Raw genomic sequence first — 15,701 nt, forward strand, 5'->3', positions numbered from 1 at the left:
ATCAAAATATAGTTGCATCAATATATTTTTCTAGCTTTTTTACTATGATTACAAGCATTACATATTTGCAACATATATTTATTTCATTGTAATAAGTGTTCACATTGCAATTGTTCCTTATGTGTTCTGTACTTTTGTTCTATTAATGTTGCATGGTTTGTATTTATATCACTACGTATTCATTAAGTATTTTGTATGGTTTTACAGTGAAATAATTGTAAACATATTTTCAGAGTCATAATCATTGATACCTTATATTTATATATTGCTGCCCAGAATTGGAATAAAGAGCAGAAATCAGAGGTAATTTATCAACGTATTTGGCAGTGGATTAACAAGTTTCTCTCCATTATATGTACAGCAGGACAACCTGCAGAGATGTATTAAAACAGCAAATTCAGTAAAATGGTCTCAATGGTAGTAATTACAATGAAGTGACAATTTTGGCATTAATATCCCTACCTGTATCATGAGGCATGTACACAAACTTGTGTATATATATATATATATATATATATATATATACACACATATATATATATATATATATATATATATATATATATATATATATATATATATATATATATATATATATATAGTGTGTACTAAGTAAACAATCAAAACATTTAACTGTATATATTAAAACTCTGTCATAAATGAAAGCACAATTAATTATTAAGAGCACAATAATAATCTGACTGATATTACTTCTCAATTGAGGGATTTATCATATTCCTCCAAGTCACTCCAATTCAGCCCCATCGAAGAATTTCATTTTTTCAGAGTGCATAGTTTCTTTCATCTGTTTGATAGATGAGGCTGTTTCATCTGAGATGGGCTCAGCCCCAATCACATGTGTAACTCTTCGAGTTATGACAACCGTTTCCTTGTCAGTGCCTGACATTTCCCTAACTACATGCCTCTTAATAACTGTTTGCCCATCACTCTGTGTTTTGTTGGTGTCGTCCACTGACCAAGATGCAGAGGAAGCTCCGGCGGTCCCTGTCTGCAATCCAAAATCTGTTAAGAGCGTGGCTTTCTGTGTGTCTGGTATTGCTTGTATATTGGATGTGATGACATGTGTACCAGACTCCAGTTTTAGGGTGTCCACTGATGAGGAGGAAGTTCCAGAGGACATTGGAATGGTGACTTTCTCTGCCAAGTAGGGTTCAAAAGAGATAATTTTTGTCCTTGCTGTGGAGGTAATGACATTACCTTGTATCTCATTGGCAATAGGGTCAGAGTATTTCACTGTGACTTTGGTTGGAGAGGCCAATGATGGAGCAACTTGTTCGCTTGTGACTGTAGAACTGATATCTGCAAAAGCATCCGATGACCGCACTGAGAAGGTCAAGCTGGAGTCTTGTTCCTCAGAGTCACCTGCAGGGCTTTTCTCACTTGCTTCTTTCTCAGAAGTTTCTTTTTCTAAAATCTTGGCAGATTCTGAAGGAGAAGATAGTCCAAATGTGGGAAACTTAAACCAAACAAATTTTGATTTTTCTTTCGCTTCTTCCTCTTCTTGCACAGACTGGGTTTCAGCACTGGGTTGAGCATTTAGTTTGGTTTTTCTTGAGGCTGTTATTTCTTCCCTTGAGCCTGTGAGCTTTTCTTCCACTTCCTCTAATGCAGGGACATAAAATTCAACATCAATGCTTCTTAATACCTCCCCAAATGCTGTCAAAGTCAACTTTGGTGAAATCTCTGGTCCTTCTGGTTCCACATGAATTTCAGAATTCTCCAAAATAATATTTGGACTTATATCATCATGTTCATGTTCATTCTGAGGTTTGGATTTTGAAATGCTCAATTTGGGCATTTTGAAGGTCGGAAGTTTGAATTTACTAGGTGAGCCTTGACCTTTGCTGGGTAAGCCATGGCCTTTATCATCAATTGTCAGTCCTGAACTGTCAACATCATGAACATCCACATCAGCTACTGTCATTCCTTCTTCAACTGAGGGCCCTTCAGATCCAGCAACATGTAGCTGAACTTCACTACATCCTTTAATGTCAACTGTATCCCCGGGTTCTGTTAAATCAACTGGAAAAGAAGCTCCTAGTACTTGATCTGGAATTTCTACACCAGGCACATCAATATCCTTCTCTTTATCAGAGACATCTACTGACACCTTTGAAGTTGCACCAAATGTAGGCAATTTGAATGTTGGCATTTTGAATCTTGAGGGGGAGCCAACAGCGTCTTTTACGTCAACTTCAATCTCTGGAGCTTTAACTTTCACTTCAGGCACTTTGAATTCTTTTCCCTCTGGGAGTGAAACGTCTACATTTGGAGGAATCACAACAATCTCAGGAGACGTAATTATCAGTGGTCTCTTCACCCCCATTTCAATCATTTTATCCTCGATGTCTGGTGTTTGTAGTTTTCCATCAACTGAAAAACCTTCATTTTTCATTTCAACTTGACTCTCTGGAGCTATCATTTCTACATATGACTCTTTGACCACCTTTCCTACAGGTAGAGAAAAATCTTCCTTTGTAAGACTGACATCAACCTCAAGTGCTTTCGCATCTGGTTTTGAAAACCATCCAAATGACATCCGGGGCTTTTTCATTTTTACATCCATTTCTGTAGCAGCTCCCTTAGGTATTTCAACTTCAATAGAAGGCGCTTTGAGTTCAATGCTAGCTGGTTGGTCCTTCATTTTGACCTCTGGTAAAGTGACATTTTCAGTTATTTTACGACTGACATCGACATCTATAGATTGACCTTTAAGGTCAACACTTGGCTTTTCAACGTTAATTGCTGATATTGTCAGCTTGGGTTCAGGTATTTCAGTTCCATGAACCTTGATGTCCTTGTCCAAATCTGGCACCTCTATTGTGACATTTGGAGAAGCTGCTCCAAATTTAGGGAATTTTAAAGTTGGCATTTTGAATCTTGAGGGGGAGCCTACGGTATCTTTCACATCAACTTGAATCTCTGGAGTTTTCATTTCCAACTCTGGCTCTTTGACCTCCACCTTTCCCTCAGGAAGAGAAATATCCACCTCTGGAAGACTGATATCAACCTCTGATGCTGTCACTTCAGGTTTTGAAAATCCAAATTTGGGGAATGACATTCTTGGCTTTCTCATTTTCACATCAATATCTTTAGAACCGGCTTCTGGTATTTCAACTTCAACAGAGGGCCTTCCGACTTCCACATCAGGTAGTTGGAGGTCTGCTCTTCCCTCTGGTAAATCGACATCTACATGTGTCTTTGAGAGACTTAAGCCAATTTCAGGACCTTTAACTCTTGGCAATGAGAGTCCAAATTTGGGTAATTTAAATTTACTTCCTTGTCCCTCAAGCTCAATATCATGTTTCATTTCAATTTGAACTTCTGGAGATTTCATTTCCACGTCTGGCTCTTTGATCTCCACCTCTCCTTCTGGAAGCGAAATATCCACGTTGGTAAGACTGATATCTACCTTGGGTGCTTTCGCTTCTGGTTTTGAAAACCATCCAAACGACATCCGGGGCTTTTTCATTTTTACATCCATTTCTGTAGCAGCTCCCTCAGGCATTTCAACTTCACCAGAAGGCACTTTGAGTTCAATGCTAGGTGGTTGGACGTTCATCTTGACCTCTGGTAAAGTGACATTTTCATTTTTTTTACGATTGACATTTATAGATGGACCTTTAAGGTCAACACTTGGCTTTTCGATGTTAATTGCTGATATTGTCAGCTTGGGTTCAGGTATTTCAGTTCCATGAACCTTGATGTCCTTGTCCAAATCTGGCACCTCTATTGTGACATTTGGAGAAGCTGCTCCAAATTTAGGGAATTTTAAAGTTGGCATTTTGAATCTTGAGGGGGAGCCTACGGTATCTTTCACATCAACTTGAATCTCTGGAGTTTTCATTTCCAACTCTGGCTCTTTGACCTCCACCTTTCCCTCAGGAAGAGAAATATCCACCTCTGGAAGACTGATATCAACCTCTGGTGCTGTCACTTCAGGTTTTGAAAATCCAAATTTGGGGAATGACATTCTTGGCTTTCTCATTTTCACATCAATATCTTTAGAACCGGCTTCTGGTATTTCAACTTCAACAGAGGGCCTTCCGACTTCCACATCAGGTAGTTGGAGGTCTGCTCTTCCCTCTGGTAAATCGACATCTACATGTGTCTTTGAGAGACTTAAGCCAATTTCAGGACCTTTAACTCTTGGCAATGAGAGTCCAAATTTGGGTAATTTAAATTTACTTCCTTGTCCCTCAAGCTCAATATCATGTTTCATTTCAATTTGAACTTCTGGAGATTTCATTTCCACGTCTGGCTCTTTGATCTCCACCTCTCCTTCTGGAAGCGAAATATCCACGTTGGTAAGACTGATATCTACCTTGGGTGCTTTCGCTTCTGGTTTTGAAAACCATCCAAACGACATCCGGGGCTTTTTCATTTTTACATCCATTTCTGTAGCAGCTCCCTCAGGCATTTCAACTTCACCAGAAGGCACTTTGAGTTCAATGCTAGGTGGTTGGACGTTCATCTTGACCTCTGGTAAAGTGACATTTTCATTTTTTTTACGATTGACATTTATAGATGGACCTTTAAGGTCAACACTTGGCTTTTCGATGTTAATTGCTGATATTGTCAGCTTGGGTTCAGGTATTTCAGTTCCATGAACCTTGATGTCCTTGTCCAAATCTGGCACCTCTATTGTGACATTTGGAGAAGCTGCTCCAAATTTAGGGAATTTTAAAGTTGGCATTTTGAATCTTGAGGGGGAGCCTACGGTATCTTTCACATCAACTTGAATCTCTGGAGTTTTCATTTCCAACTCTGGCTCTTTGACCTCCACCTTTCCCTCAGGAAGAGAAATATCCACCTCTGGAAGACTGATATCAACCTCTGGTGCTGTCACTTCAGGTTTTGAAAATCCAAATTTGGGGAATGACATTCTTGGCTTTCTCATTTTCACATCAATATCTTTAGAACCGGCTTCTGGTATTTCAACTTCAACAGAGGGCCTTCCGACTTCCACATCAGGTAGTTGGAGGTCTGCTCTTCCCTCTGGTAAGTCGACATCTACATCTGTCTTTGACAGACTTAAGCCAATTTCAGGACCTTTAACTCTTGGCAATGAGAGTCCAAATTTGGGTAATTTAAATTTACTTCCTTGTCCCTCAAGCTCAATATCATGTTTCATTTCAATTTGAACTTCTGGAGATTTCATTTCCACGTCTGGCTCTTTGATCTCCACCTCTCCTTCTGGAAGCGAAATATCCACGTTGGTAAGACTGATATCTACCTTGGGTGCTTTCGCTTCTGGTTTTGAAAACCATCCAAACGACATCCGGGGCTTTTTCATTTTTACATCCATTTCTGTAGCAGCTCCCTCAGGCATTTCAACTTCACCAGAAGGCACTTTGAGTTCAATGCTAGGTGGTTGGACGTTCATCTTGACCTCTGGTAAAGTGACATTTTCATTTTTTTTACGATTGACATTTATAGATGGACCTTTAAGGTCAACACTTGGCTTTTCGATGTTAATTGCTGATATTGTCAGCTTGGGTTCAGGTATTTCAGTTCCATGAACCTTGATGTCCTTGTCCAAATCTGGCACCTCTATTGTGACATTTGGAGAAGCTGCTCCAAATTTAGGGAATTTTAAAGTTGGCATTTTGAATCTTGAGGGGGAGCCTACGGTATCTTTCACATCAACTTGAATCTCTGGAGTTTTCATTTCCAACTCTGGCTCTTTGACCTCCACCTTTCCCTCAGGAAGAGAAATATCCACCTCTGGAAGACTGATATCAACCTCTGGTGCTGTCACTTCAGGTTTTGAAAATCCAAATTTGGGGAATGACATTCTTGGCTTTCTCATTTTCACATCGATATCTTTAGAACCGGCTTCTGGTATTTCAACTTCAACAGAGGGCCTTCCGACTTCCACATCAGGTAGTTGGAGGTCTGCTCTTCCCTCTGGTAAGTCGACATCTACATCTGTCTTTGACAGACTTAAGCCAATTTCAGGACCTTTGACTCTTGGCAATGAGAGTCCAAATTTGGGTAATTTAAATTTACTTCCTTGTCCCTCAAGCTCAATATCATGTTTCATTTCAATTTGAACTTCTGGAGATTTCATTTCCACGTCTGGCTCTTTGATCTCCACCTCTCCTTCTGGAAGCGAAATATCCACGTTGGTAAGACTGATATCTACCTTGGGTGCTTTCGCTTCTGGTTTTGAAAACCATCCAAACGACATCCGGGGCTTTTTCATTTTTACATCCATTTCTGTAGCAGCTCCCTCAGGCATTTCAACTTCACCAGAAGGCACTTTGAGTTCAATGCTAGGTGGTTGGACGTTCATCTTGACCTCTGGTAAAGTGACATTTTCATTTTTTTTACGATTGACATTTATAGATGGACCTTTAAGGTCAACACTTGGCTTTTCGATGTTAATTGCTGATATTGTCAGCTTGGGTTCAGGTATTTCAGTTCCATGAACCTTGATGTCCTTGTCCAAATCTGGCACCTCTATTGTGACATTTGGAGAAGCTGCTCCAAATTTAGGGAATTTTAAAGTTGGCATTTTGAATCTTGAGGGGGAGCCTACGGTATCTTTCACATCAACTTGAATCTCTGGAGTTTTCATTTCCAACTCTGGCTCTTTGACCTCCACCTTTCCCTCAGGAAGAGAAATATCCACCTCTGGAAGACTGATATCAACCTCTGGTGCTGTCACTTCAGGTTTTGAAAATCCAAATTTGGGGAATGACATTCTTGGCTTTCTCATTTTCACATCGATATCTTTAGAACCGGCTTCTGGTATTTCAACTTCAACAGAGGGCCTTCCGACTTCCACATCAGGTAGTTGGAGGTCTGCTCTTCCCTCTGGTAAGTTGACATCTACATCTGTCTTTGACAGACTTAAGCCAATTTCAGGACCTTTGACTCTTGGCAATGAGAGTCCAAATTTGGGTAATTTAAATTTACTTCCTTGTCCCTCAAGCTCAATATCATGTTTCATTTCAATTTGAACTTCTGGAGATTTCATTTCCACGTCTGGCTCTTTGATCTCCACCTCTCCTTCTGGAAGCGAAATATCCACGTTGGTAAGACTGATATCTACCTTGGGTGCTTTCGCTTCTGGTTTTGAAAACCATCCAAACGACATCTGGGGCTTTTTCATTTTTACATCCATTTCTGTAGCAGCTCCCTCAGGCATTTCAACTTCACCAGAAGGCACTTTGAGTTCAATGCTAGGTGGTTGGACGTTCATCTTGATCTCTGGTAAAGTGACATTTTCATTTTTTTTACGATTGACATTTATAGATGGACCTTTAAGGTCAACACTTGGCTTTTCGATGTTAATTGCTGATATTGTCAGCTTGGGTTCAGGTATTTCAGTTCCATGAACCTTGATGTCCTTGTCCAAATCTGGCACCTCTATTGTGACATTTGGAGAAGCTGCTCCAAATTTAGGGAATTTTAAAGTTGGCATTTTGAATCTTGAGGGGGAGCCTACGGTATCTTTCACATCAACTTGAATCTCTGGAGTTTTCATTTCCAACTCTGGCTCTTTGACCTCCACCTTTCCCTCAGGAAGAGAAATATCCACCTCTGGAAGACTGATATCAACCTCTGGTGCTGTCACTTCAGGTTTTGAAAATCCAAATTTGGGGAATGACATTCTTGGCTTTCTCATTTTCACATCAATATCTTTAGAACCGGCTTCTGGTATTTCAACTTCAACAGAGGGCCTTCCGACTTCCACATCAGGTAGTTGGAGGTCTGCTCTTCCCTCTGGTAAGTTGACATCTACATCTGTCTTTGACAGACTTAAGCCAATTTCAGGACCTTTAACTCTTGGCAATGAGAGTCCAAATTTGGGTAATTTAAATTTACTTCCTTGTCCCTCAAGCTCAATATCATGTTTCATTTCAATTTGAACTTCTGGAGATTTCATTTCCACGTCTGGCTCTTTGATCTCCACCTCTCCTTCTGGAAGCGAAATATCCACGTTGGTAAGACTGATATCTACCTTGGGTGCTTTCGCTTCTGGTTTTGAAAACCATCCAAACGACATCCGGGGCTTTTTCATTTTTACATCCATTTCTGTAGCAGCTCCCTCAGGCATTTCAACTTCACCAGAAGGCACTTTGAGTTCAATGCTAGGTGGTTGGACGTTCATCTTGATCTCTGGTAAAGTGACATTTTCATTTTTTTTACGATTGACATTTATAGATGGACCTTTAAGGTCAACACTTGGCTTTTCGATGTTAATTGCTGATATTGTCAGCTTGGGTTCAGGTATTTCAGTTCCATGAACCTTGATGTCCTTGTCCAAATCTGGCACCTCTATTGTGACATTTGGAGAAGCTGCTCCAAATTTAGGGAATTTTAAAGTTGGCATTTTGAATCTTGAGGGGGAGCCTACGGTATCTTTCACATCAACTTGAATCTCTGGAGTTTTCATTTCCAACTCTGGCTCTTTGACGTCCACCTTTCCCTCAGGAAGAGAAATATCCACCTCTGGAAGACTGATATCAACCTCTGGTGCTGTCACTTCAGGTTTTGAAAATCCAAATTTGGGAAATGACATTCTTGGCTTTCTCATTTTCACATCAATATCTTTAGAACCGGCTTCTGGTATTTCAACTTCAACAGAGGGCCTTCCGACTTCCACATCAGGTAGTTGGAGGTCTGCTCTTCCCTCTGGTAAGTCGACATCTACATCTGTCTTTGACAGACTTAAGCCAATTTCAGGACCTTTAACTCTTGGCAATGAGAGTCCAAATTTGGGTAATTTAAATTGACTTCCTTGTCCCTCAAGCTCAATATCATGTTTCATTTCAATTTGAACTTCTGGAGATTTCAGTTCCACGTCTGGCTCTTTGACCTCCACCTTTCCTTCTGGAAGCGAAATATCCACATTTGTAAGACTGATATCAACCTCGGGTGCTTTCATTTCTGGTTTTGAAAACCATCCAAATGACATCCGGGGATTTTTCATTTTTACATCAATTTCTGTAGCAGCTCCCTCAGGCATTTCAACTTCACCAGAAGGCACTTTGAGTTCAATGCTAGGTGGTTGGACGTTCATCTTGACCTCTGGTAAAGTGACATTTTCATTTTTTTTACGATTGACATCTATAGATGGACCTTTAAGGTCAACACTTGGCTTTTCGATGTTAATTACTGATGTTGTCAGCTTGGGTTCAGGTATTTCAGTTCCATGAACCTTGATGTCCTTGTCCAAATCAGGTACCTTTATTGTGACATTTGGAGAAGTTACTCCAAATTTAGGGAATTTTAAAGTTGGCATTTTGAATCTTGAGGGGAAGCCTACGGTATCTTTCACATCAACTTGAATCTCTGGAGTTTTCATTTCCAACTCTGGCTCTTTGACCTCCACCTTTCCCTCTGGAAGAGAAATATCCACCTCTGGAAGACTGATATCAACCTCTGGTGCTTTCACGTCAGGTTTTGAAAATCCAAATTTGGGGAATGACATTGTTGGCTTTCTCATTTTCACATCAATGTCTTTAGAACCTGCTTCTGGTATTTCAACTTCAACAGAGGGCCTTCCGACTTCCACATCAGGTAGTTGGAGGTCTGCTCTTCCCTCTGGTAAGTTGACATCTACATCTGTCTTTGACAGACTTAAGCCAATTTCAGGACCTTTAACTGTCGGCAATGAGAGTCCAAATTTGGGTAATTTAAATTTACTTCCTTGTCCCTCAAGCTCAATATCATGTTTCATTTCAATTTGAACTTCTGGAGATTTCAGTTCCACGTCTGGCTCTTTGACCTCCACCTTTCCTTCTGGAAGCGAAATATCCACGTTTGTAAGACTGATATCAACCTTGGGTGCTTTCATTTCTGGTTTTGAAAACCATCCAAATGACATCCGGGGCTTTTTCATTTTTACATCCATTTCTGTAGCAGCTCCCTCAGGCATTTCAACTTCACCAGAAGGCACTTTGAGTTCAATGCTAGGTGGTTGGACGTTCATCTTGACCTCTGGTAAAGTGACATTTTCATTTTTTTTACGATTGACATTGACATCTATGGATGGACCTTTAAGGTCAACACTTGGCTTTTCGATGTTAATTGCTGATATTGTCAGCTTGGGTTCACGTATTTCAGTTCCATGAACCTTGATGTCCTTTTCGAAATCAGGTACCTCTATTGTGACATTTGGAGAAGCTGCTCCAAATTTAGGGAATTTTAAAGTTGGCATTTTGAATCTTGAGGGGGAGCCTACGGTATCTTTCACATCAACTTGAATCTCTGGAGTTTTCATTTCCACCTCTGGCTCTTTGAACTCCACCTTTCCCTCTGGAAGAGAAATATCCACCTCTGAAAGAGTGATATCAACCTCTTGTGCTTTCACTTCAGGTTTTGAAAATCCAATTTTGGGGAATGACATTCTTGACTTAGCCGCGCCCTCAGTTATTTCAACTTCACCAGAAGACACTTTGAGTTCAACGCTAGGTGGTAGGACCTGCACTTTGACTTCTGGTAAAGTGAACATTTCAAGTTTTTTAAGATTGACATCCATATCTATAGATGGACCTTTAATATCAACACTTGGCTTTTCAATGTTAATTTCTGACATTGTCAGCTTGGGTTCTGGTATTTCAGTTCCTTGAACCTTAATGTCCTTTTCCACATCAGGTACATCTACGGCGACTTTTGGAGCAGCTGCTCCAAATTTAGGGAACTTTAAAGTTGGCATTTTGAATCTTGAGGGGGAACCTACAGTATCTTTCACTTCATCTTGAATCTCTGGAGCTTTAATGTGCACATCTGGCTGTAGGACCTCCCCATTTCTTTTTGCAAGACTGACATCAACCTCGGATGCTTGGATGTCTTTTCTCCTCTCTGCTCCGTTGACATCTACCTTTTTTTGGGAGAAACTTTCAGCACCTTTTACTTTTGGTAATGAGATTCCAAATTTGGGCAGTTTTAATTCTCTATCTTGTTCTTCAATTAATTTTTGTGTCTTCACGTCCACATCCACAGCTTGGTCATCAATGTCTATAGCTCCTCCTTTGATGTCAACTGAAGTTGCTTCTCCATTCACTGATAGTTGAGTTTCTGAAAATTGTCCCCCCAATAGCGAATCCAGTTGTGTTATTCCAAACCCAGGCATTGGCATCTTTGCTTTCTTTGACTTCTTATCTAATCCTTTAGTGTAAGGAATAACATTTGTCTCCTCAGCTTTGATGGTTGACCACTCAGGTACTGGTACTGCCAACTCTTTTTCCCTTTCCAATTGGCTGGGAGATCCTTTTTGATGTATATTTTCCATTCCAGGTATCTCTACGTCCTCTCGTTTATGGAGTTCAATTTGGATTTCAAACTCGTTGGTCCTTCCAGCTTCCTCTTTTCTTTTTTTATGGTATATTTCTGTCATAGTAATAGGTTCATGAGCACCTAGATCAGAAAGTGTGTTCTTTGGCAATTTGATTGTGGTAACTGAGCTCCTGCTCAACTTTTCAGGTGAAGCATTTATGTCAGTCTTTTTGACATACGTGTCCAACTGTGCCTTTATGTCTGTGATTTTAGACACGGTGGTATCTACTTTCACGTTTACTCTTTCTGCATTCACATCTGTCTTTGTGATTTCTTGATGAGCAGGCAGTCCTACAGTGTCACCCTTCGGCAGCTTGAACCCCGGCAATTTGGAGACAGCCTCTTTAACTCTGTCAACGTCTATAACCATCTGAACACTCTGCGCCTGAATTTCTTCAACAGGAAGAGTGAATGCTGTTTTAGGCTGTTTGATCACTGGGGTTTTGGTGCCAGTTGACGATGCATCTTCCATGCCTGGGATCTCAATATCATCACGGTTTGGAAGTATCTTCAACCCCTTATCCTCAACTTTAAGGCTTTTCTCATCCATTTCTACAATCTTCACGTCTGTCATTTTTATAGGTTCGTCAGTAACAAAGTGAGCAAGGTCCTCCCTTGGCAGCTTGAACTTGGTAGCAGTCCTTGTACCAATTTGTACTAAAACGTCATCAATGCTTTCCTCTGTTGGTAACTTTAAAGCCTGTATTTCCATCTGCAAGTCAGGTTCCATTGTTATACTGGTGACCTTAGCATTCATTTCCTGTGCATTTAAATTTGTTTTAACATATGTTTCTTTCAAGTCTCGTTCTTGTCCAACCTGAGGGGATTTTCTGATAAGTCCTACATCTGACATGTCTATTGGGAGTTGACGCTCCTCCAGCTTAGTATGTGATACTATAGTTGGAATCAGCAAGGTATTGTCATGTGCAGACAGATCAGATGAAATGATATCTGCTCCTGGTATCGTCATGCTTTTTGGGGATGATTTTACATGTATGTCTTGCTTGTGTTTGTCTTTTTTCTCCTTTTCCTTGATCCTAAACTTTAGTTCTGACCTCTCTTTCTTCTCTTTCTTCTTTTTCCTTTCCTCCAGAGATGTCTTGGTTAAGGGACTTTCTTGATCAGCAAAAGCAACTGTTATGTCTGTGGTTTTCAAAGTTTTGTCCAGTCTGATGAGTTCTACCTTGTGCTGTTTGGTTTCCGAGCCTGTCAGGTCTGGAAGAGTGCATTCATTTTTTATCTTGGTGGATTCCATTTTTTCTGATTCTGATTCAAACACATATACTTGAGGTGTTTCTCCTGATGTGCTCTCTAGATCATCCGGTGAGTATATGTCATCTTGACTCTGTTGGATTTCCATAACTTGCACACATTCTATGTCTGTGTCTTGGTCTGACTGTTCAACAGACCTGCTCTTGTGGCCCTTCATCTTTAGACTTGACAACTTTATCTTCTGCTTCTTTGTCCTGCCCTTGACAGCCTCCTGAGATTTGATTGGCGACTCTGTGTCACTTGTGGTTGGGCTTAGCTCCAGCTTCCTTTGATCATCTGCATCTGCGGTACTGTGAGACCTCTTAAAATGGGACTTTCGACTTTTGCTGAAGGAGGGGAAGTTGGGCCAAGAGATTCGGTCACCGTGCCTTTTTGTCTTTGAATGTCCCCTCATTTCCAGAGAGGAACCTTGTTCCACCTGTAGGATAAAAAAGTGAAATGTTGATTGATTGCTTCATGAGAAAAAGAGCCAAAGACATAACACTACACTACAGATCCAGAAAAACAACATAGTGATAGTTACTTGGGTAAATTCAAGGGCTGGTTCACTCTCAAGGGTGGATATCTTTATTGGTTTGCGTTTCAGAAGTAACTCCATCTTGTAAGGCTGTGCATGTTCCAATATCTGAATGGCATCTTCATATTTAACATCGTCAAAATACACTGTGGCACTGAGTATCTGATCACCTGAATGAACAAAAGGAAGACATAGAAAGATCAATAAATCCCCATTTGAACTGTTGAACAGGCATATCAAAGAGTCATATCAAAGAGTCTCTTACCCTGGATAGCAAAAACAATCTTGGCTCCATTACTTCATATTTCACCCATTTCACCCCACATTTCACCAATATGTCCTTTGCTTTCAGATTAACTATTTGGTCTATACTATAGACTCTTGACTACAGACTCTAAAGGCAATTTTATTTTTTTATCAACTTCTGAAAGAGCATGGTATGAGCTAGTTGTCTGCTTACCCTCATGTACACTAAGAAGCTTTGAGGCTGGGGACTCTGGCCTCACTTCCTTAATGAAGATTCCCTCCTTCCCTCCTCCGCTCACAACAAGACCCTCGGCACATGTCTCTTTTGCCATTCTCACAATCACTCCCGACTCTGAGCTCTGAGTTTACAGGAAAAAATTAAGAAAGAAAAAAAAATGAACATGTTATGTACCACCAATGACAACCTGAAACAATGCTTCTGCATGAGTTCAATATAATGCAGACATGTCTGACCTCCAGTTGACTCATCTTGGCAGGGGAGCGCTTTTCAAAAAGGGACCCAAAACCCCTCTTTCCTTTCTTGCCACTCCCACCTCCACCCTAAAAGGAATGTTAAATGAATCAGTGTCTGACAAAATTCGAACTACAAGTCACCATGGTTGGTTGAAATATAAAGTATTGTACCTGTTTATCAATGTCAGTGTATTTGTCAGTCTCAGGGTATTCATCTACAGGGGAGGATCCTTGTGGGCGAGGTCTCTCCCCCTCTATAAATTCAGATGGCTCTTCACATATCTGGAACAAAAATATGTATAGTTCATTTTGTTGCTATATAGGGATTAATTAAAAATGATAATTTAAGTTGTGTGTCTTTCCCATAGTCTTTAGTATTCACATGATGTCCACACATGCAAGAAATAGGTTTTTCATATCAGTAGATCCACTCACTGAATCATCCACCGTGTCAGGCTCTGGTCCCTTCAGACTTCGTCCGGCCCCTATTCAAAACCAAGAAGAAAAAACAGTAAGAGCATATTCAGTTCAAGGTAAACCACTACAGTTGTCAAAAGGTTAAGGCTCAGAATATCTATCATTAGATAATCAGGTATTAGAGAGGATTTCAATGTTTTGTTCACATGTTTAGTGAATATTATCTTGATATTACAAGAACAAAATAATTCAGATGTATTTCACAAAACCGAGCCCTGGACTGACTGATCCTCTCTGCCTGTCTTACCATGGGAGCAGAATTGTTTTGAGAAACTGGAGCCCAGGAGGAGATTATTGGAAGTTCTTCCTGGCAAGAATTCCCAAAGGAACCAGCTTCTGCAGCGCCTGTTAAGCAATCCACTCTATCGATCTGGAGATTTGACTTACAGCCAGTGTGGCTGGCTAGCCTTGAAGTCTAAAGTAGGTAAGGGAGTGTAGTTTTGAAATTGTATAATCCTGATCAATGCGATTGTTATTATTACCATCATCCATGATACACAATCATGCTGTGATCATATTTTCTGTTGTTCAGTTACCCTGCCGTGATGCCACAATTTCGGAGAAATAAAACAACTATTCAAAAACAAATGATGGTGTCAATAGGGTCATAATAGCTGCTGAGTACCCTCAATGGTTGGACAAATCTGAAGCTTCATATCACAATAGGCTTCTGTAAGTCACTGGTCAGATCACTGCAGTGGTAGAAAAGCAGTGGTGAAAAGCAGGGGTGTCTCACAAAATCAGATGTTGCAGTAGGCTGAAGTAGCAGTGGGGTTGTAGAGACACTTTTCATGTTGATGTGAAAATCAAGATTATCTATAAAATATGCTGTAACAAGGTTACAGTCGAGACCACTTCCCCGCTCAGCATTAGACCTATCCAACGCTGAGTTTGCGTTCTAAGATACTGTATGTGATATCGATTGACTTACTTTGATATGTGTTCCGGTCTAAACGTTGCAAGCAATAAAGTGTACGAGAGCATTCAACCGTAAACATGTTTGATATGTGTTCCGGTCTAAACGTTGCAAGCAATAAAGTGTACGAGAGCATTCAACCGTCTGAAGGTACGTATTACTTTTCTACAAACAGGTTCTCTCATCAAAATGCAATTGTAATTTGCTTATAAATTCTGAGCAATCTGTGATAATATCCTTTTAAAGTCAATGTTGTGCCTACTGGGTGAACAATGATCTGTCTGTAACCACCAGTGGTCAGTGCTTTCAGTATAATTGTGTTGCAAAAACATGTGTTCATTAACAAAAATCTTTCCTATGTTCAACAACTTCCTCATTGAGTACAAATAGTTCTTACCACAGTATTTTAGACCTCAGACTGCAGATCTGCTTGGTTCCCAAAACATGTATTACAACATGAATAGATTTCAGAATAAGAAATCAATT

General features: G+C 40.2%; 1 protein-coding gene across 1 annotated transcript; it reads right to left on the reverse strand.

The window, feature by feature from the left end:
- Window positions 1-605: 605 nt before the first annotated feature.
- Window positions 606-14,791, reverse strand: LOC106586451 (uncharacterized). The gene is made up of 7 exons (XM_082957600.1): window positions 14,782-14,791; window positions 14,258-14,307; window positions 13,994-14,104; window positions 13,823-13,909; window positions 13,563-13,707; window positions 13,109-13,272; window positions 606-13,003 (listed from the first exon to the last, which is right to left on the reverse strand). Exons 1-7 carry the CDS (start codon window positions 14,789-14,791, stop codon window positions 746-748), a joined length of 12,825 nt encoding a protein of 4,274 aa, XP_082813726.1. The 3' UTR covers window positions 606-745.
- Window positions 14,792-15,701: the final 910 nt, after the last annotated feature.

Source organism: Salmo salar, chromosome 01 (assembly GCF_965601325.2).
Source record: "Salmo salar chromosome 01, fSalSal1, whole genome shotgun sequence".
Taxonomy (NCBI): Eukaryota; Metazoa; Chordata; class Actinopteri; order Salmoniformes; family Salmonidae; genus Salmo; species Salmo salar.